Here is a 23,400-nt window from a genome sequence, read left to right on the forward strand (position 1 = left end):
CGCGCACCGCTACGTATTGCTCAAGTCGTCGCTACGCCTTTGCGACAGTTCGCTGCACGTTTGCTTTTGTCGTGAGAGGAGCGCAGCGCTGGCGCAGTTAGAATCTCGGTGATTTGCACGTAGGAAGCATTTGCACGCAATCTTTTGGCTGATACCTTCAGTGCCAGGTGCATCTACTCCAAATCATTACGTCCCCAAAGCACTGGAATCGCGAAACAGTAGCCTATAATCGATATCGGCGCTCTGCATGTAGGTAGGGGGTAAGTGATTGCTATCACATGTACTCGCTCGCACGCGTACGGAGTGAATTGGCGTAAAGCTTGCCGACTTACCGCACAATTATTCTTCCAAATCTCCGCCTGCGCGTCGCTTAGGCCTGGGCGGTGCTCTATAAAATAATTTTGCCCTATTTTGAGCATGTTAGATGCGTTTTGCAATAGTGGCCAATAGGCAAGCTCTGAAATTGTTCGACACGTATGCATATTGCGTAAGAATTCTGGCCTGGTGCAGAGGTAGTGCAGAGTGCTTCCCCTTCTCTACACACACGCCCACACAAACATTTTGCAAAGTATATTTCACCTTACGCGCTGCGCTGCAACGGCGTACCCGTACGAAAGCAGTCGCTGTTCGTTTTAATCGAGACAAGCTGCTTTCTCAAGCTGATCCACTTTCAGGCGCGAAAACTCTTTATTCCTTAAAACAAACTGAACGTCTATATGTACCCTTGTTTCATCTTCAAATAGGCAGCGTTGGTATAATGTTGACACATTTTATAGCAAAGTTTTTTTTTGTTTTATAGCAAAGCACTGATATACTCGCACGATGCTGCTAACGAACTGACTGCACACCGGCATAAATCTTTCGTCGAATGCCGGCGTCACACTTACACGGATGCTTATCAGGTAGGGCAAAATCCAGTCTCAACAGTGTTTCCTGATTAGAACCGCTATCAATCATTGCAGCTCGTTATTCCACATTCAAACAACCGCGCCAAAAATGGGGTAAGATACTAGCGCCACAGGCGGCTGCTTTACACAACAAAACAAGTGCGAAGCTGTGGCAGATTTGCGAAGCTTATGCGTGGGGAAGGGAATGTCGTGAAGGCGGTGTTTTTTAGGACCGCACACAAAAAGAAGAGTAGGTTTTGCTAATAAAGCCGTAGAAAATTATTATGAATTCTGCAATTAGTTTGCAAATCTTTTTTAAATTTAAATGTGGAAGAAATTGAGATGCAACTTACTGATTATTTTCAAATTTTCAAATCTGGGGGGCAGTGAATGCCGGGAAGCCTCCATGCCAGGAAGCCGTCTTGCACCGGGAATGCGCTCTAGCTGTGTTTCAAACCGTTTCCTCTTTTGTGGTATTACATTTAGCTGAAACCGTCCTTCCGTGTCGACGTCTGTCGTTAGCTGTGCCAGCGACTACAGTAGGTTTACTGTCAGCAGCGATAACGCTGGTAGTGTGTGTGAAAGAAAACTGGAAAGTTCGTTGCGCTCTCAGCGGTGGCTTCTCGTTCACTGTAGCGATTTTAGTGTGAACAGTGTATTGGTGAAATGACGCCTTCAGAATTTAGTCGAGGTGGCAGAAGTGGCGTCGTCTCAAGAAAGAGGTGTGCAACTTATGGCTCCCAGCTCGGACACACGCGGCTTCGGGAAAGTGTTTTGTTGTAATACTTCTGGGACACACTTCAGGTGAGTGTACGCTTAAAAAACTTTCCCTGCCAGACTATGAACTTCCAGCAGCTTCCAGTGTGAGGCTTGTGTTATTCGAAAGATTTCGTGTTTTATAGTGCCCCCCCCCCCCCCCCGCTTGTCCGAATGCAAACGACGCTTTGTTCACCGGGAAATTAATCAATTTAAGTTAAAAGTTTGATTTCCCCTCTAAATCGTGTGTTTTTGTGGTCCGCAATGACATCACAGACCGCCCTGCAGCCTAGGGTCCCTTGATTCACGCGTCCGCCGTACAGGGTGGTGACACGTATAGGCGGTATTCAATGAAAAGTTTAGCGGGCGATTTCTCCGCCTGGCAACACTGAAAACCGCCATGTCGGTGGCCACCGTGCCAGCGCATGCTCTTTGCGCCCGCATCTCGAAGAAGAAGAAAAAAGAAACACCAGCGCACGTCGTCTGCTGCGTTTCAGACCGATTATCGGTAGTGACGTCAACAGGTATAATATTATTCGCACTCACATTAAGTGGTGGCGCTCTTCCTACCTTCGAGCACTTCGATTCCTCGGAGGATGAAACCGCGGCGGCGAACGGCATAAGTCCGACGCTGCATTTGGCTGCCGCCGCGGAGGAGGAGGAGGAATCACTTTATTGAGCCTTAGGCTGGTGTACGGAAGCGGTGTGGCCGCCGGTTTGAGGCCGGCAGCGACGTTGGCAGCACGGGTGACCAGAAGTATCTGGACCTCTGGGTCCGAGCTGCCCAGCGCTCCCTCCCACTGCTCTTCATTAACTACGGGTGGAAAGGGGTCTTGAGGACAGGCCCACATGGAATGAACCAACGTGGCTAGGTCCCCGCAGAGTGGACAATTTGGCGATGGGAATTGCGAGGGGGGAATTCGGTGCAGAAGTGCTCGGCAGGCCAAAGAGTGCGTCTGCAGGAGTCGCCAGAAGCGCTCCTGATCGTTGGTCAGCTCAGGGTGGGCAGGAGGGTATTGACGGCGAGCGAGGCGGTAATGCGCAGTGATATCATGGTACGTGATTAGGTGATCCCTGGCTGACCTGGCGCCGTGGTAGGGAACGAGGCTGGCACCGGCACGGATAGTAAGTCCTCGTGCTGTGTTGTGTGCTGCCTCATTTCCACCCAAGCCGGTGTGCGCCGGGGTCCAGACGATGTCTACCAGGGAGGTCGGGGGATTTTGAAGGAGGATTTCGACCCAAGTGCACGCGCACCGCATCCACGACTTTGTCTGGTAGGTGCCCTCTAATACGTGGTTGAGTACAGAAACCGAATACTTTCTTTGGAGAAATGGTTCACGCGTACACAGATTTAGCGCTGGCTTTCTCGTGCGCTAAATGTTTCACACCCAGCAAAACAACTCACGTCTGACGTCAGAGCGCGGCGGCTGGCAATCAGCCGATCTGCGGCGGCTACTTCATACGCGTCTGGCGGTAGGTAGATCGTACTGTGCTGCACTCAAGTACACTTGGCGTCGAGGTATTACTTTGTGTTCAGAGGGCAACAGTTTGCTAATGATGCAGTAGTTCCTGCTGTCAAGCGGGCCACTGCGCTCACGTTGCAACCTTTGTGCCATGACCGACTCGCACTCGCTCGTAGGTGTGCGCGGAGGCTGGGGTTGAATTGCAGATTTGGTTGTCACACTCATGAGCGGAATCGTGACTTTTCGTGTAACCAACGCTATCGCTAACCACCACACTATCGCTGCACAACTGACTATCGAATCACTCGCACACGCATTGCACGGGAACCCAAGGTCACTCGCGGCCCGAGGCTGCATCCTGCATGGCCGCCATGAAGGCATGGGTATGGTGTACTAGAAGTACAGTGCCTAGAATATACTGGCTAGTGTGCCGACCGCCAGCGATGCGCTATGGGAGAGGGTGGCGCCGTTTGCAATGAAAGCCCACCGATGGCGGCAGATGGCGCTGCTTGCCGAGAGGGTGCTTTCTTAGCAGACGACAGTGTGAGGGCGCCTCAGCAGACGATGCGCTTTTGTCGCTTGTTAATGCTTCAAGTTCGCGGTGTGTGTGCGTGGTCAAACTGCTTGTGCGCGTGTTTTTATGCACCGAGGTGCAGCATTTACCGTATTTTGTGAGTGTCTGCTCATGCAAGCCATGATGTGCGCTTCCACAAGTTATCTGTGCGAGCGTGTATCCGGGCTGCGCGATTTCACCGTCTGGTCAACTCATGGATTGAGTTCCTGATTGTAGTCTTCCGACGCCTGTCACCTACGTGTAACCGTGCAGAAAAATGTCAAAGCCAAAGCGACAGTGCAAAGAGAAAACTTGCTTTGTCCCGCTCTGTAAAAGCGGTTACCGCTCGAACAAGGAGCGTGTTTCCATGTTTACTGCGCCATCCGATGCTGCGCGGCTTGCAGAATGGGAACGCAGCATCAACAGAAAAGACAGGAGGCTGACGACAGCTGCAGTGGTTTGCGAGAGGCACTTTGAGAAGAGTTGCATCGAGCGCACGTTCAGCGTCATCGTAAATGGCGTTACCAACGAGCATCCCCGCGATAAACCGCGCCTGAAACCTGACGCCATACCTACGATATTCCCAGATGATCGAAAACACATCGTGTCTAAAGTGACAGCAAAGAGGAAAAGCGGAATTTTTGATGAGCAAGAGCCCCCAGCAAAGCGTCGTAAGCATGCTGCGTCGAAGGTATCTGAGTTTGGCTCAGGCATTGAGATTGCCGAATCTGTGGGCCTGGAAGGATTTGGTGCAAACACCGGAGCTCCTGAAACTCAAAACCGCAACCCAAGCTGTGGTTCTGAAGCATTAGGCACTAATACATCGCAAAACGATACTGCCCAACGACTGCCAACCACGAGTCTCCACCCATTCTCCAGCATCTCAATTCCAGTGACATGGATGAAAGTACCTTCTCTGCCAGTAGACTCTTTAGCTTACGCCTATTGTGAAGCTGAAGAACATAACTTCGCCAACCTTTTCATTGAAAAGATGGTCGTGTTTGGGAAGCCTTCGGAAGATGGGAAAATGGTGGTGGCCACAGTGTACCTGAGGGGGAGAGAGAAGGGTAAGCATACCCTCACAACTTGCGAAGAGGCTGAATCCCTCATCAAAGAAGTGTCTTTGACCAGTCTTTGTTGCGGATGCGGCATAAAGCCTGCCTCAGGAAAACACATTTCCTACAGAGACATGATTTTTTCGGCCAAGTGCTTGCTATCCACGAAGACCGATGGACAATCATGTGCTTTCTGCAAGTACCAGAGAGTCCTGGCTCAAAACCAAGCGTGCAGAAAAAGGAAAAGGCAGAGTTCAAGCAATCCCGATGAAAAAAAAACAGCGCAAAAACATTTCTCGAAATCTATCAAGAACCAAAAAAAGATTGGCGAATGCAGTGACACAGGTAGCTCATATGAAAGAGCAAAATGAGGCTCTCAGTGAAGAAACATTTGACAACAAAATCAAATCCCTTCCATCAAAGCAGCAGCTAGCGGTCAAGAGTTGTTTCCTCGCTGCTCGAAGGAAGTCACACAAAGGCATGCAATACGACGATGAGTGGATTTTGGAGTGTATGCTAATGAAGATGCGAAGCCCCAAGTTGTACGAGCATCTCCGCAGAGAAGCCATCATGGTTTTACCAGGACGAACATGTTTTCAGAAGTACCTCCAGCGGTTCAAGGGCGGCTTTGGCCTCAGTGCCAATATCTTCAATGCTCTGCATGAAAAGACGAAGACCATGGATGTTTACAGTCGTCATGGTGGCCTCCTCATCGACGAAATAAAGCTTTCGGAGCACCTGACTGTCAAATCAGCTGGTGAGTACAGCTTCACTCAATTCTTGGGACGTGTAAATGAGGAAAATGCGGTGTCAGCTGATTCACTACGATTTCCGTAACCTAGCAGTGCTTGACAATATTCACAAAGTCGCGATTATGTTTCTTTTTATTGTTTTAGCCCCATCTGTGATAAGAGATATCGGGGTATAAAGCAGGATGTTCCTTGCGTGCTTTTTCTGCAATTCAGGTGATATTGAAGGCTTCGTCGACCTTGGAGATCATACACCTGCTGACCAGAAGAACGTGCTGGCAGACCATGGCATGATTGTGCTGTTCCAGCCATTCATCGGTAAGCTCTTTTTCTTCTTCGTAGATTTCAACCTTGTACGACGCCCAACTGTCAGATGTTAACTGTTATCTTTCTATAGGAAATTGGACACAAATCCTTGGTGTTTTCGCCTCAAGGGGCAATGTGAAAGCCCCAACACTAGCAAGAATCATTTTGGGAACGACGGTGCTTGCGGAAAAAGCTGGTCTATTTGTGGATTCCATCACATGCGACGGCGCCAGCTGGAACAGGAAAATGTGGGAGCTGTTCGGAATACGCGGTAAGGTTGTTTTCTACGCAATATGCAAAATTGCTCCCACCGTGCAGTGCGAGTGCAGCTCTAAAGTAATATATAGGCACCCATTCTTGTAACGTGAGCTACACTGGCCGAGGTTGAGCAGTTTCGCGTGGCTCCTGGAGAGCCGTGCTGCGCAAGCACAGCACGTGGCGGCCTCCTCTTGGTGATCATGCGAGGGGTGGCTGGGTGTGGAACCGATGGCGTGCGTCGCAGCAAAACCGGCGTGCGCCTGTGAAACCAGATAAGCTCTGGGGCGATGGGTGACGCTGGTGACGCTGCGTCGGAGCCGCTTGATAAATATACATGTGTCACATAATGCGTATACCGTGTGTATGACGTTGAAGTAGCAGTAAGCATGATAATCAAGCTAATCCTAGACAACCAGGAAAGCTAGGAATAACGAGTTGAACCTTAGCTCACGCTACTATACCCTGGCATGACCGAGTTAATTAAGCCACTGCTAATTTTTTGCTTGAGCGCTTTCTTTGCAAGGATGCCTTGGATGTCAGTAAAACACGAGGCTACCCCATGTGTTCTTCTAAAATCGCTAAATAATTTAAAAACAAGGAATTCTTTTCACATGTTGTTTCGGTTTCAACTATACCAAACAATGGTTGTGACGTCAATGTTGTGGTATAGGTCACGTGAGGCATAGAAAGGCAGGCTTACTGAAGCTATGAAGGTAATAAAACGGCGCACGTATATTGTTATAGTAGTTTTTTATGCTTCGCGCAACGTAAGCGTTCAACTTTTAATTGACTTAACAGATATGCATCGTTCGGTTCTTCAAACAGAAACATCGTAAGAAATTATTTATTTGTAAGTTATTGATCATTCGTAAGTGAATACATCGTAATTTCCCATGTAAGCCAATGTCTTATGCATTCGTACGAAAGCGGCAGCGCAACAGACGGGACGGAGCGATAAGGAGGCAAACACTTGCGCCTTTTTGCAGAGTTATAACCTAACAAGCTGAAGTTTCAACTCTTCTGAGGTCATATGCATCGTTACGGAGTAATTAAAAGACATGAAACTAAAATTGGGTATCTCCGTAACGTTTCCAATGTTTAAATGTGATGAAGTAACTGATACCAAGTTTACTTTTCTCAAGGTTCCGCAAGCCACGTTCGGAGCAGTACCGAGCACCCAGTGGACTCCAAAAGGAAACTCTATTTTTTGTCAGATTTTCCCCACCTTCTCAAGAATGTGAGAAATGGATTCGTTGAAAAAGGGTACCTGACACCAGCTGGAGATGTCCACAGTGGTATTCTACAAGCGGCCTTCGAAAAAGATCGTGAAAATGTAACACTGAAAGCGATGCCAAAAATTACAAACGCACACCTCGAGCCCAACAGCTTTGACAAAATGAAAGTGGACCTCGCGTTTCAACTGTTCAGTGACCAGGTCATCAAAGCACTGTTCATTTATAGAGAACACATTCGATCCTCATATGAGACCGTGCAGCCAACAGAGGATTTCGTGAAAGAAATGAATCGCCTGATTCGTGTGATGACATCGCGGACAAGCCAGACGGCGCTGAAGCCAGGTAGCCCAAACATGCGGTTTCTGGAAGGATTCCTAGAGTACCTGCAGGAATGGGAGCAGCATGCAAGGGAAAAAAAACGGAAAAAAAGTTTGCGGAAGGTGGTGGTTTTCTGGCAGAAAACACGGCTGTTGGTCTAAGGGTTACCATCACGAGCACACTGGGCTTGTTGTCCTATCTGACGTCGACTTTGGGCTTCAGGTATCTTTTAACATCCAGATTGAGCCAGGATAAACTGGAAAACCTGTTTGGCATCATTAGACAGTCATCAGGGAGTAATGACCACCCGACAGTTTCGCAGTTCCTGACCACGGTCAATCTGCTTGCATTCTACAACCTAGCGAAGACACCTAGAGGAGGAAACTGTGCCCCGGACGTGATAAAGGCACTGCTGAGTCCAAATGAGCTCCGTGAAATGACGAGAACGTCCCTTTTAGACAAAATGGATGACCTGCTTGACCACGGGAATGTCGGTGAAGCTGATGATGTAGTTCAAGCTCTCGTGTCTAGCGGTGACCATGCGTCGTACACAGAGAAAAGAGCATCAGTGCTTTGATCTACTACACTACAGGCTATGTGGCAAGAAAGATAATTGCAAAGAACTGTTGTCCACAGTGTGCAGGCTGCCTTTGTGTAAGCAAAGCCGAAGCAAGTGCCGACACTGCTTCGTACTTTACTAGCCATTTCGACAACGGGGGCCTCGTGTATCCTAGCCAGAACTTGTCAACTGCTGTAAAGGCCATGGAAGATGCATTTACCACGTTTTTTAGCAAGAACGAGCTCCATGAGACGAGTTTGCTTGAATTTTCCAGTGAGCTGCAGACACTGTTGTTCCCTCAACTTGGCTGTCCAAAGCATGAAAAGGAAGTTTTATCTGCCGTTGTAAGGTTTTATGTTCTGTTGAGATTTCGGTTTTTTGTCAAGGGCCTCAACAATGAGCGCGAGGGTAAAAGGCGACGGCAAAAGTTTCTTAAAATGCGCCGCTGCCAGTAAATGTTGATCGACTGCGTGCTCTGCTGTTTGTGTAATTCTAGTCATGTGCCTACGTTTGCTAGAAAAGGTAACAAGTGTTGTGCGATCTGTTTTTTGCGTTGTTCAGATGAATGTATGAATAAATGAACATGTGTGTTCGAAACTTGAAGTTGTGCTCAACTTTATAAACGTTTCCTGGCCAGCAACAACGGCTGAATATGCCACCCCTAGCCGAGGGCTCAAAGCAAGCCATGAAACTTGCAGTCAGCTACCGCCATAATTGGCGGTGAGCGCGTCCACGGGCGGCGCTGCGAAGCGCGCCTCCGTGACGTCAGCTTAGGGATTCTTGCTTTTGTCGTCTGCTTCAGTCGGGCTCGCTCTCCCTGCCGTTTCATTGCGTTCGGTTCACGCCCGATGCTTATCCGCACCAGATTTTGCCTGTGCGTAAATTTTTATCAAAATATTAAACTCAAAATCGCATACACTAGCTAAAGGCATGAGTTGAAGTATAGTTTTGGATACCGCTACGGAAGAAACATTGCCAGCGTCGCCCCTTACCTTGCAAAGCCGGTCCTGTGTGGAGCGCGAAGAGTCGGAGCTGGGCGTCAGCTTCTGTGTTAAGCAATCTTTCGAACAAAGGTAACAGCCACCTGCTAGTAACCGACAACAGCGCAAATACAAGACCAAGACAAATTACAGGCCTTCGGGGCTGTCGGTTTTGGCAGAAGGCATTGCGATTCCCGTTAATCATTTTTAACGTAAAACAGTTTTTGTAACCTTTCCAAACGCTCGAAAGTATTGTACCACATCACTTTCCGTTGTCATGGCATGAAAGTATGCGGACATGCACTGTGGCGCGCAAAAAAATGTAGGTTGATTTCCAAATAACCTACTGTGTGCATAGGCGCGCTCTCGTTTTATACCAGGCTTCTAACCAGTATGGAGGTTTATTGAGCAAAACGAGTTACGTCTACGGTAAAGATACAAAATCACTATGTTTGTTCAGGCTTTGGGTTATATTTCGGTTTCATTTCTCACAGCCATATCGACTTAATGCGTTATAGGAAAAGTGCACTCACGGGGAGGAGGAGGAAGAAGAGGAGGAGAAAACTATTTCATAGTAAAGTCGAGCTGATTAGTGGGCCGGGTCTTCACTCCAGGACAAAAGAGTAAGAGTAATTTTCTTCATTTCATAGAACGCCATCCTAAGTAGACGAGGATTTGTTCTTTACGCCTGGAAGGGTTGGAAAGCAATTATAGCTGCTTGGAAATATTAATGGGTTTAGATTCTTGTGAAATATAGACGTGTACAATTTATTACGTTCGTTAGCGAGTGTATAAAGCTTTCAATACCGTAATCATTTTATCATTGTTCGAGTTGAGAGCCAGTTCGTTATGATAACGATGAATACAATAGAAATCCGGAGCACAAAAGCAGCCTCTGGACAACGTTGTCTGGGGCGCGATCGCGTTGACCTAGCACAAACCTTCTCCTTGTATGTGCATGTTAATAAACAACGCACGATACGGATATGCATATTCTTGCACGCAGCCATAACGAAAGCCAATTCGTGAAGAAGGGAATGTATGCCATACAGCCTGAAGAAAATATCCACACCATCTTTGTGAGCCTCCTAAACACCCCCAAACCTTCTAATACGACTTGTGACGGTGCAGAAAGAATAATGGATTGGGAACAAAAAAAAACATTAATCACAAGTCAACAGCAACGAAAGAAATAGAAGATAGCCGCTTCATTTCCTGCTGTACGATGCGTGTATAGGGAGGGGCCCGCTGCTTGGCACGAAGCATTACCCTGTTGTGTCTTCGTAGGAGCATCTCAAAAATACTGTAGGGAAGCCTGTGCGTTTTGAACACATATCGAGGACCTCTGAGCACTGAACCTCGTGAATAAGCTAGACGAGTTACACACGATCTTCTGACCGATGCTCTGAAGAAAGTTGTTTTCTCTATCCTCGTGTATTCCAAACTTGTGTGTGTGGAGGGGGGGTTACAGCTTGAAATTATTCTGATGTGCAAAAGCTGGCACAAATAACTGAATTACAAAAAATGGCCTTTTTAATCCACTACAGCATGAAAGCGGTCGATTTCTGGCGCAGGCACTGCTGCCCTGCACAGGCGGAGCGTAGCAGACGACAGCGGCGCGAGTCCCTAAGCCGACGTCAGAGCCAAAGGGCGCCACTCAAACATCTCACCGCTAATAGCTGCTGTCCGGAATAGATGAACCATACCCTCCTCACTAAACTTCTCAATAAAAGAGATTATGGCTGAACAAAAGCAAAAACGCACCAGCCCTCTTGCAGGCGTTGCGAAGGCTGCGCAGCGCGGCCCGCACCCACCCAACGGCACCCACCCGCCTGACAGCGCTCCAAGCGGCGGCCGCCGGCATTCATCGCTCGCGGTTCCACCCGGGAGGTCGCGGTCGGCACACTAGCCAGTATATTCTAGGCACTGTACTAGAAGGTCGAGGTGTGTCGTCCGGGGAGAAAACCAATGGAACGCGAGGGTCCCTTTTGCGATGAAAAATTGTAGGTGGCGCTGGCTGCAACAGGAGTTCCCAGGCGACGGCCCGCCGGCGCTGTGCCGCTTGGTGTGCCTGCTTGCTCCGCGGGTTGGTAGCAGACGACACGCGGGCTCCTTTTCACTTTGATTGTTCCGAAGAGTGCTCTTTCCCGTTATTTGACATGTTTTATGAAACTTGATGCAATAAAATGGATATACAGTCGAACACGGATATATCGAACACGGGTATATCGAATTATTGTCTATATCGAACTCATGAATTATCCCCTTGAAAATTCTGTGTAAAAGTATAGAAATTCACACGTTTATATCGAACGGTATTTTTCCCGACATTGGGTATATCGAACACCGCACGAGCTGGAAGGTGCTCTTCGGCAGTCGCTGAACTCCCGATTTCCGCGTTCGCTTTGTGCCTTCGCCGAAACCCGACAAGGACAGAAGTCGAGGCGTCGGAGCGTCATGCTTGCCTTCTCATGGATAACTGCTCGGCCAACCAAACCACCTGCGAGCTCGACAACATCGAGCTCAAGTTTCTGCCTCCGAACACAACAGCCAGGCTGCAGCCGCTCGACCGCTCGTCTAAGTCGTTCAAGGTTGGGTACAGGAGGCGACTCCTCGATAGGCTTTTGATGAACCTCCTCGTGGGCACCGAGCTTAAAAGTTGACCAGCTGGGGGCCATACACATGATAACGGGTTCCTGGAAAAGCGTAAGCGTAAAGCAGAGCGTGGCCAACTGTTTCCGGAAAGCAGGCTTCGTGACGGCCGAACATTCGGAAGCTTCCGAAGACGGCGACGACGACGAATAAGGCATGGACGACACGTTTCGCGAGCTGTCGTCCCTTTTCCCGGCTGCTGTTCCAACCGGACTGTCTGCCGGCGACTTCGTGAACGCTTACAGCAATGTTTAGGCTGTTGCGAGCGTCGGTGACGAGGATATCGTAGCTGCGGTTGCAGGAACCCAGGCTGATAGCTCGAGTGGCGAAGATCGTCCGGACGAGGATGCGGCTACACGATCGTACTCCGCCGGTGAACTGGCGGCTGCGTTCAGCTTGATTCTACGTAGCTGCGGCGACATGGGAGGAACTGGGCTGTCACACCTGGATAGCCTCGAAAAGATCGAGACCAGCGTCTTTAATTCCATGTACAGCACGAAGAAGCAGGCCAAGATCAGCGATTTATTTTCGCGCAAATAAAGCATTCTGTTGCGTCGCTAGTGCGGAATTAGTTGTCATTCTTGAATGCGCCGATCGGTAAGTGGTCGTACGCCACAGGTGAGGTCTCACACCCATATTTTTTATATCGAATTTTTCATATATCGAACCATTTCGCGGTCCCTTTGAAGTTCGATATATCCGTGTTCGACTGTATAAGACTCTTTAGTGTTATAAATGAATAAAAATCCTCACAGGCGATGTAACAGACGATACTTGTCGAACTGATCTGCCACCTCGGCCTATTGTCGTCTGCGGCTGCGTATCTGCGTCGTCGTTCTGGTGCAAGAAACTTACAGCCGTTGCGCGCATTGTTTTATCGTTGGAGATTCAACACAGTGTGTGAGAAAAGTCTCAGGAGTGTGATTTGTGCACGAAATGACGGAAAGGCGCCGGGATAAGAGGGTCAGCTCTTGCTTTGTGCCGCTCTGCAACAGCGGACTGCGACCATGCAAAGAAAAAAGGTCGGTTTTTCGGGTGCCCGTGGAGCCCGATCGCCGTGAATTGTGGTCCAGGAATATAAAAAGAGTTGACAGGCCACTAGACGCAGGCAGCGTTGTCTGTGAGAGGCACTTTGAACCCCAATTTATTAAGCGGAAATTCCAAACAACAGTGACCGGTGAGCTCGTGGAAATTGAACGAGAGCGGCCGTTGCTTACAAATGATGCCGTTCCTACGATTTCTCCTGACGCACCAAGCTACGTGACGAAGTCACTTCCTAGGAAGAGAAAAAAAATGAACCTGTGCGACCAGCATCTACCGTCATCAAAACGAAAGAAAGGGTTGCGCCTCGAAAAGGAAAATTCTGCGGAACCAACTCAAGACGTGGAAAGTGAAGAAGCTTGGGTCGCCGAAAGGCAAAGGGTATCCTTCGGCAACCTAAAAATGCCCCAGTCCTGGTCCAAAATCACCCTTCCCAGCTGCCTAAATGTGTTCCAGTACGCCGAATGTGAGTCCGATGCTTCTGGAGAGGAGAGCAGAGTAGCTTTCAAGAAGATGGTAAGAGTTGAAGTGGCGGGTTCAAGACAGGATGAAAGGGCAGTTGCTACCGTATACCTTAACGGTAAAAAGTCGCAACAAAAAGAGGTCGCAACACCAGGAGAGGCTGAAGCCCTCATCAACGATGTGAACAGAATGGCCTTATGCCTTGGCGCTGGGCTACACCCGGTCGCGAGCAAATACTCATCCTTCAACGGGAAGTTTTTTTTCCAAGTAGTGTTCTCGCACAGTCAAAGATGGTCAGGCGAGTTGCATTCACTGCAAGTATCAGCGAAAGCTAATTCTTAACCAGCTTGCGCGAATAAGATACCGAGTAAAAGCTAGGAACAACACAGTTGCTGTTCGGCGGAACCTGAAAAAAATGAGGGCGAAGCTAAAGAAAGCAAAAATTAGCATAAGCCAGATGAAGGCGATGAATGAGCAACTGCCGGAAAAGCAGTTCTCAGAGAAAATCAACGGCCTCCCCTCTAAACAACAGGCCGCCGTTCGAGCATGCTTTGAAGCAGCCAGGAGAAAGTCTACAAAGGGTATGAAGTACCGAAATGACTGGCTGCTCGAGTGCATACTAATGCGTATGCGAAGCCCGCAGGTGTACGAGCACTTGCGGCGCCACGAGACCTTGGTTCTACCGGGCCGCAGCTGCATAAGGAAAGCAATGCAGCATTTCAAAAGCGGCTTAGGATTCAATCCAAGTACCTTAAATTTGATGCCTTGCGTGAGAAAACAAAGACAATGGACGACTTCAGCCGACATGGGCTAATAGTATTCGACGAGATGAAACTTTCCGAGAACATCGAATTGAAATCATCAGGCAAGTTCTCTTCATATATTTTACCATACCAATTAACAGAGATAACGCATTGGTCTTTCTGAGGTACACACAAATAATTGCAATCAGTGTTGTTCCTTACCGTGTTAAACGATTAAAACGCAGGCTCCATCGAGGGATTCGTCGACCTCGGAGGGCTGGGAGAAGAGAGTTCTGGAGGCGAGCTTGCTGACCACGGCCTGGCGGTCGTGTTCCAGCCTTTCACAGGTATGGTGTATACACTGACGATGCACCATGCGGGATCGATACTGTGCGATATATCCGTTTGCCTAATTAAACTAAGTTACAATATCAATTTCTGCGATTAAGTTAAATTGTAATATTCTGCTTTACTGTGTTCATTTTCCAGGACAGTGGATGCAAATATTGGGAGTATTTGCGTCAAGGGGCAACGTCAAGGCGGCTGCACTGTCGAAAGTTGTGCTGGAGGCGACGTTACTCTGTGAGCAGGCGGGCCTTTTTGTCGATGGTGTGACGTGCGATGCTGCCAGCTGGAATCGCAGCATGTGGAAGCTTTTCGGCATAAGGGGTACGTTTAAGCACAATGCACCTCGCGCTGGTAACGTTGATAATGGGATGTCATGTGTCGAGTTCATAATTATTTACTCGGTGTATTCTAACAGGCTGTATAAAACTTTGTTGTTGTTTTTTTCTGCATTCAGGTTCCTCAGCAAGCATCAAGTGCAAATTCCTCCACCCAGCTGATGAACACCGCTTTTTACATTTTTTTCTTCAGACTTCCCGCATTTGATGAAAAACGTACGCAATGGCTTTCTAGAGACCGGCTACGATACACCGAAGGGTAACGTGCATGCTGGCTTCATAAAAGAAGCATGGGAGAATGACCGCAGCAGCGTCACACTCAAGGTCATGCCTCACATAAGCAGGCTGCACCTCTACCCGAACGGCTTCGAGAAGATGAGGGTAGGCCCAGCTCTTCGCCTCTTCAGTGAAGAAGTATTAAAAGGCCTATATTTTTACCGCAGCCAAGTAGAAAAGGTCTATGGACCTGCGCGTGAGACGGAAGCATTTATTTTGCGGATGTCGAAGTTGATCGCCATCATGACATCACGCTGTGCAAAGACAAGTTTGAGACCGGACTCTGCCAACGCCGCATACTTGAAGGAGTTTCTGATTTTTCTGAACGAATGGGAGCTCGTTCATATCCGCGATTGAAAAAAGGTGTTCCTAAGTGCGAACACGGCGGAGGGCCTCCGCGTGACTGTGCAGTCAACGTTAGATCTTGTTGCTTACCTCTGCGCCGACTGCAACTTTAAATACGTACTCACATCGAAGCTCAGCCAGGACAAGCTGGAGAATCTATTTTGGAATCGTCAGGCAGTTCAACGGCACTAACGATCACCCAACCCCAGCACAGTTTCTGGCGACATTGAATGTCCTAGCGTTCTACAACTTGGCACGGCCACCAAAGGGAGGAAACTGTGACCCCCAGACTATAACAGCGTTGCTCGGTGAGGCAAACGCCACGTGCCGTAAAAGCTGCCCTGATGTCGTCAGTAAGTTGGACAAGCTGGTGGACGTGGGAAATCTTGAGGATGCAGAGCACGCCATGAACTCGTTTGCACGGCAGGACTAGAGTGTACTAGAAGTTTTAGAGTGGCCCGACCGGCCGCCCGGAGAGGTGCTCGTTTCGCGCAGAAAATAGCGGCGGCGCTGCAGTCAACAACAACTGAAAGCGGCGGCTGGCCGCGCGTACGGCCGCGCGCCCAGTCGGGCCAGGAAACGCTGCTTCTTTATGCGCGGAGCGCTCGAAATTTGTTCTGCGGGACGTCCAATTGCTTCAATATACTGTAGTTACAGTGGACTGTGGGTAACGAAAGGAATAATAAACTCTGCAGCTCATTTTGCGTTAGTTTTGCCTTTCCCGCTCAACAACAACGAAAAAATTACGGATTTTTCTTAATTGTGTGCAACATTCTATGCGGATTGTAAATAAAGTATTTGCATCGACATTTTGGCTATTCCAACTTCCCATCAAAATTTATTTTGAGCGAAATTGCCTGAAATGAACCAGTTCATGATTGCTTGATTAGTGTGTCCTTATAGTGCTGCTTGAGGGACATAATTGGTCGACACAAATGACATGAAAAAATATGAGGAGTGGGATGATGGCTTTTCAGAAGAATTTCTTATTGTCTCGCACTTTACGCTCCGACTGCAGTTATGTGGGTTAATATCATAGGTTGTGTTTGTTTTTTTATTGCGTGAGTTGTTATTTAAGCAGTGGCCCGCTTGTGATAATTAGGGGTCACCGTGGTGTTAATGCTGTCGCCTGTCCGAACAGAAAATTACACGCGCAAGGGAGATATCTCTTTAAATAAAAATGTGATAGCCCAGCGGTTAGCTCAGTTGTCCCAATCACCGTCTTTCACAGAACTCTGCCCACAACATTCTATTAATCGCACCACCTTTCACCTGATTCGGTCAAGAAAGGAGTTCAATCAAATTATCACAAATTTATTTCACAAGTATGCTGAGAGTATAATTAGACGCACATAACACCAAATCAAAGCATAGATCAGAAAATATATTGACCGCGGCAAAAATGAAATATAACACGGGAAATCATACACAAAGTCAAGAAAGCTAACATAGTGGTTCAAATAAACGGAACTAGAACAAAATACGCATTGTGTTTTCATTTTCAATAGCCCAGCATATAAAATGTTACGCGGGAAATTATGCAAAAAGTCTACACAGGTAACGGTTTAGGAATGACGCTAACAGGGAGATTTAAATTGACATTTTTGGCCAACGCATTTTCATAACTCGCCTGCAATCATTAGCGACGGCTAAGTTTAAGGTGTTGCTCCCGCCTTCGCATGTAATCACGAAACTTGTTGAAACCTTTTATATAGGAATGAATCCGTGTCACAATGTATACAGAACCAACCAAATTTGCTGTCAAGGTCTCACTGTGCTGGTCGCAACCAACGCCGTTAAGGTGTTTGTTGTGAATAAGCTATAGGCTGCAGCGCATTCATAACGCTGTCATGGTGAAGCTCCTTGTCGCTGAAGCAGCCGGTAAAAACGTCCTAGAGATCGCTAATAAACTTTAAAAATGCACGGAAGGATTGAGAAGTCCCCCAAAATTACAAGAGGTAGTAAATACAGTGGCATCTTCCCCTGGCATGCAGGAAGAGTACTTGGTACTGCAGGCTTATTTTGGCACTTCGTTTTCAGTACTCACTTACTGACCAAGTGCCTGCGACATAGTACGTTAATAAAATAAGAAAGCCCACTAACGACAGTACAAGCACCAACGTTAGGGGTATCTCAGAAGAAGGCTATTAATATTTTCGTTCCAAATAGGAACGTAAAAAAACAGCAAACTTTTTTCAGCATATAGAATGTGCGCCCCGCCGCTTTTTGCTTCACGCGCAGAGTCAAGAAGGGCAAGAGAAAACATTCCTGGTGCCTGTCCGTCAAATTAATCCCTCGTTAACTCGAACTCCTGCTATCTCAGAATATCTTCTCTCAACTTTTTCTTACCGTGTGTTTACCTCCCATAGGCCATACGCATTTGCCCGCTTTATCTCGAAACGTTTTTTTTTTCGGAGGACCACGGATATGTTGAAATACTGGCAGAGAGGACACAAGGCAAAGTCCGCTACAGGCAGCTAAGGTCCCCGTTCGAATGCTTACTCCCACTACGCACCGAACGCGGCCGTGAAGTGCAAGTTTAATTACGCGGGCTACGCGTCCCCGTTACCGGAATGCTGTCTGGCGCGTACATCATTTAGATAGCTGTGGACGACGCAGCTGATCATGCGGAGGAGGAGGCCCCCAGAAGTGACTACGACGGCAGAACAACTTACAACAACGGCCGATACAACATAGATGCTGCGTCTGCTTCGTAGCAAGGTAGAATGTAGCGGTGGCGACCATCAATTCATACGATGCGTTGAGAAGCTCGAGTAGGCTTTTCTGGTATGCAGATGCGAACGTGACACAGCCGAGCACAACACAGTTCTTTCTTCTGCAATATTAAAAGTTTCTTTTTCCTACGAATTATTTTGCCTTTATAACGAAATCTCCCCTGTGCAATAGTCCTTTTTTAGAAGCCTATCCACAAATTTCCTGCATTTGACTTAACTCGAAACTCCGCGCTTACCTCGAAATTTTCAGCTAATTTTACGACTGAGTTAACGAGAGGTTACTGTATATCAACAACGTTCTCAGAATACGCATCAAAACATGAGAAAGTATTTGGGGGGGGGGGGGGAGGGGGGTTAGATAAATGTTGGGTCGTACTAGTTTAAAGTTTGATCAAGCGGAGTCATAACGGTCTGCGTCTACTTTCTAAATCACCAAAGTAGATTTAGCTGACCAAAGGTGCGGGTTTGATTCCCGGCCGCGGCAGCCGCTCTTGTGATGGAGGATAAAAGCGAAAAACGCTCGTGTCTTCGAGATTTCGGCGCATTCTAAAGATCCCAAAATGGTCAAGATTAATCCGGAGCCCTCCACTACCGCTTGCCTCATCGCCTGTGTAGCACGGCCGCGTTAAACCTCATAATCCAAACTAAATCAGCTGAGCAAGCGCAAAATACCGCAGCGAGCAAAGCAAATCTTGCCGCGCGCAGGTGCCGGGGAGCGTCGGCTGTTCAGTTGTTGGCGACAGCAGCGCCGCCGCTATGCCGGTTTTATTTTCTGCGCGAAAGTCGACCCGGCGGAGCAATGGGAGAGGCCGCCGCTCGGGCCACTCTAAAGCTTCTAGTACACTCTAGCAGGACCATGAATACATCACCCAGAATAGTCCGGCTCGCCTTGTCTACTATGTAGCAGGATACGTAGCCCGAAAAATGATCCAGAAGACAGACTGCCGACCTTGCTCTGAAAGACTCACTATTCCTGGGGAATCTGCTGGGTCAGATGCACGGAACGAGTTTATTGAAGAGTTTGACCATGGTGGCCTTCTTTATCCGTCTGGCGAGCTTGCCAGGCCTGTAACAACTCTGGAGGACTCGTTTACCGTCTTTTTTAGCCACAACAAGATCACCGCATCAAGCATGACAGACCTTGCCACCTTCTTGCAGGGCGTGCAGTTGCCGAAAGTTGGCTGTTGCGACCATGAGCGGAAACTAACACTTGCAATAGTGAATTTTTACATACTTTTACGATTCCGCTTCTATGCCAAGTCTTTGAACCGGGAGAGAGCGTCTAAAAGAGAACAGCTGACCGAAAAGAGAACAGCTGACATTAGACCGAAAATTCAGAAGGGGGGAAGCAGCCGTCTATTTTAATGACGCACGTGTAAATTGACACGGACAGGTACCACGTGTAGCCACGGCAGGGCTACGGCAGTGGCAAATGCGCGCGCGCCGCCGCTCTACCCCGCCCGTGCTGTAGGTCACCCGGCGAGGGTTGGTCCGCAGCGCCACGAACTAGCGGCGGTGAAAGGTGGGAACTACACCCGAAGCGCAGGCCGTATGAATGTGCGCGCCCGCCGCTCCTCCAGCCCGGCCGTGGGTAGGGCACGGCCGGGCTGGAGGAGCGGCGGGCGCGCAGTTTCATACGGCCTGCGCTTCGGGTATAGTTCCCACCTTTGACCGCCGCTAGTTCGTGTCGCTGCGGACCAACCCTCGCCGGTTGACCTACAGCACGCGCGGGGTAGGTAGAGCGGCGACGCGCGCGCACTTGCCACAGCTCTAGCCCTGCCGTGGCTACACGCGATACCTGTCCGTGTAAATTTACATGTGCGTCATTAAAATAGGCGACTCCTCCCCCCTTCTGAATTTTTGGTCTAATTGGGTCAAACAGCCTAACATTATCACTCGGAAGCTCCTAATCAAAAAATTGAAAGAAACATTTTAACTCGGGGCACATGAAGAAAAATATGCGAGGCCTTCATATCTTATCAGCGACTGTATTATATGAAAATGGTGAGACAGGCAAATAAACACGGCACTTTCCGTGACTGAAATATCATTTCTTATTTTTTATTTTTCCTTTCGGATGATGTCTTGGTTTGCACAGGCACAGGGCACGACCAGTGACGCGAATGATTTCCCGTCGAGGGAGATAGGGTTATCGCTTAGCTAAACGTGATTCTGCTATTCACGCTCCGGTCGGGCTGAGCGGCCCGCCGGCAGCGAAGCGCACTGTCAAAAACACACAGCTGTTCGGCGAGAGGCGATGCGTCGACTAACAGAAAGGCGGGTTGGAAGGGCAGAGGGTTGGTTCGAAGCGCCCCCCCTGTAAAGAATCTGCTGTATTGGTTCCTTCTTGGGTGCGCAGGCCGTATGAAAGTGCGCGCTCGCCGCTGCTCCAGTCCGGCCGTGGGGTAGGGACGCTTAGTTCAGGCACTGATCCGCTATGTGGCGCTTGCCGGCGGACATCTCTCCTTACGTCACTGCTCGCGAGTCGCGAACGCTGCACCCACTTCTACGACGTGTGTCTGTCAGCTTGCCTGTTGGGCTTCAAGGGCCGTTTCACTTACATCTTAGCCGCTACGGGGCGCTAGTTCTGTGGCGCACTGGGGATCTCGTTCAACGTGTCGCTCGCTTCATACTTGCTGCATTTTTCCAAAGATAAAGACGGAGGCGGACGGAAATAGTGTAAGACATACTGATTGTCGGGTAGACATATAGCAAACAGAAAAACGATATTTTCTGCTGGGGCAGCCATTATTTTACTGATATTTTTCTTTCTGGAGTATTTGTAGAAGAAAACTTGCGTGCACGTTTTTTGTTCAGGTGCTCTCTTCTACGATTACTTTCCAATAATATCACGTGCTTGTAAACTTCAGAAAATTATAGGAAACAAAAGGATAAGCAGCTGGTATCCCGCCACGTTGTCCGGGCGCTTTACAGTACAGTCCTCAATTTTAGAAGTGCGTACCGATGCAGAGTGCGAACAGCGGGGTCAAAACAATACCTACATGCGGAGGGGATAGAGGTGGGATGCCCCACTCAGAAAATTTCAGGGTCTGTGATCCGCGTAGATAAGCGCGCAAAGCCGGCATCAGCCTGCGGAAGCGCAAGGGATTTTGCTTCGTGACAAAGGAAGTTTTATCAGTGACAGACCAAGACAGACAGGCATGGTGAAAAACAAGAAGGCGTAGGAGCGCCGCCTCGGGAACGCTAAACAAACTTTCCACTATTTTGCATAGTTTCCGAGAAGCGGCGCTGGCTGGCGGACACGAAAGCACGCTGGAAGGCTACGGAGCGGGGAAGGGTAGGAGAGAGCAACAGGAGAGTGGCTGTTTGGCCATTTTTCGCTCACGCGTTAGGCAATGTTTATACAGGCGGCGTTGCTTCAGCAAACCGCTCGTTGTGAAGGCGTGCGAGCCGCTCGTAAGCCGCGGAATCGGCGCACCTTTGTTGCCGCTGCTGCCATTGCTGCTATCAAGCACGCAAGTGGAATAATTTGACGATTTGTGCGAACGCCGAAAGAAAAGCCGAGGCGCCTAGATCCGAAATATTGTTGCTAAAAGCTTTGGCGCCATCTTGAGATGGTGATGGTGATGGCGATGGTTGGAACGAAATTTCAGCTGTTTAGGCAATTTCGGTTTCGTATCCGATTCTAACGCGCATGCGATTTTTCGGCCTATTTTTGCGGAAAAAGGGTACGCGTTAGAATCGGGTAAGCACGGTAAGATCACGCTAGCCGCCTTCAAGATAAAAACTAGGGTTGCCACCTTTCCCCGAAAAAAAAACGGCCCTTCGGGGGTGGGGGGGGGGGGGGGGGGAGGGCCCGGCCCGAGACCTTAACTTTATGCCCGGGCCCGGCCCCGGCCCGGTCCGGCTGCGTGTTTCCAACCCAAATACTGTAGGGGCCCGCGCCTGATTGGGGCTCGTTTGGAAGCGAAAACTACCTGAAGGCGGTAAAATGCATCTTAAGCGAAATGATAACAGGAATGAACCAACATTAAACGGGCAAAACAACCCCAGTTAAACATAACAATCATGCACATATCCCTACAGCTGTCCTTCGCTCAGCTACATACGCAAGAATTGAAACCGACATTAAGGTGACCGAACCGCCCAACCTAAAAAAAATATGAACCAAAAACCCCCCAACCACGGACAAATTCATGGTAATATTGAAAATTATTCAAGAAAAATAGCCGGAACCGAAATGGCCCAAACCACTGAAAAGCAAAAAAAAAAAAGAGCTGGAGCTCACCTAACGGGAACAAAACAACCCGGCATATTGTGTAGAATTTCATAATGTTCCATACATGGATTAAAACAAGCAATTAAAAATAGAATGGCACCTTGGGCATTTGAACCTGATTCTTGCGATTGCTATCCAGAAATGGAACCTGTATGCCAGGGGACGAGCTGGTTCGTGTTTGTTTAAACAGGGTGTGTACTTGCTTTGTTGTTTCGTCAGTATACGTTTCCTTTTCTCAAGAGTATATAGGGCTGTCGGACTAGTCGGTCCCTTCTTTTTATCGAGACGCAAAGTACACGCGTGCATTTATGCACACGTTATCGTTGCCGCTTCACTACCTTCCATACCGACTCATATTGCTTATCTATAAAGTTTCAACCATATTAAAAAGGCGACAACGTCGGCAACAAAGTCAACGGCGCCTCCCAAAAGCTACCCCCCCCCCCCCCCCCAGGCTTTCTCCCTGCTTCGATATCCCTCTCTCGGCGGGGCGAAATCTTTATTAACAAGGCATGCGCGGACGCCGCCTACACTCCGGACATTGTTCGCAAATGGTACCACGGCAGCACATCCCTTTCATCCGCACCTACGTGCAATTTCTGCGGTGCCGCTAATATCCTCGCCGAACTTGTTTCACCTATAATGGTCTTTTCCGACATTCGAAAGCGGCCGAGAACAGCTGGTAGCCAATTGCCCACCACCTCCTGCGTTCCGATGATAGTCTTCTCGAACGCGTAGTAATTTATTCACTTGCCAGTGGTCTTTACAAAGCAGTGTAGAGCGGTCTGACAGCCCCAGTAGGGCCTGCAAACGGACAATTTGTGTTTAATAGCGTGCATGAGATTTTCATTGAGGCTTTCGACTCCCCTTCCCTCATCTTCCAATAACCCCCCAGGGTGCCCTATTTCTAAATAAAGTCGTTCATTCATTCGTTCAATCATACTAAGTGTTACTGTTTAGGCGGCTGTTGGCGCATGTAAACCACCCTACTCCCCTGTTGCGCTTTTCCTTTCGTCTTCGTCTGCCGGCCACGACGCCCGAGGGAACAGGCCACCCCTACCACCAGCTACGCTCGCCATGATGTTTTCCCGACGAAACAAAGAG

At 48.7% G+C, this 23,400-nt stretch overlaps 2 protein-coding genes across 2 annotated transcripts; both read left to right on the top strand.

Moving 5' to 3' along the window:
- Positions 1 to 3,868: 3,868 nt before the first annotated feature.
- LOC144157899 (uncharacterized) lies at positions 3,869 to 5,094 on the top strand. Its single transcript, XM_077688615.1, has one exon. It carries the CDS (start codon positions 3,937 to 3,939, stop codon positions 5,083 to 5,085), a length of 1,149 nt encoding a protein of 382 aa, XP_077544741.1. The 5' UTR covers positions 3,869 to 3,936; the 3' UTR covers positions 5,086 to 5,094.
- A 25-nt stretch (positions 5,095 to 5,119) lies between these two features.
- LOC144160014 (uncharacterized) lies at positions 5,120 to 6,132 on the top strand (the record flags this gene model as incomplete). The annotated part of the gene is made up of 3 exons (XM_077691638.1): positions 5,120 to 5,471; positions 5,680 to 5,781; positions 5,861 to 6,132. Coding segments are annotated over 3 exons (726 nt in total), but the record flags the coding sequence as incomplete, so codon positions are not given.
- Between the last annotated feature and the right edge of the window lie 17,268 nt (positions 6,133 to 23,400).

The sequence above is a fragment of the Haemaphysalis longicornis genome, unplaced genomic scaffold (assembly GCF_048455015.1).
Source record: "Haemaphysalis longicornis isolate Haplotype H1 unplaced genomic scaffold, Haemaphysalis longicornis Haplotype H1 scaffold_10, whole genome shotgun sequence".
Lineage (NCBI taxonomy): Eukaryota > Metazoa > Arthropoda > Arachnida > Ixodida > Ixodidae > Haemaphysalis > Haemaphysalis longicornis.

What these genes read in the sequence shown, in the direction of transcription:
- LOC144157899 (XM_077688615.1), top strand. Translation starts at nt 3,937, where the DNA reads ATGTCAAAGCCAAAGCGACAGTGCAAAGAGAAAACTTGCTTTGTCCCG.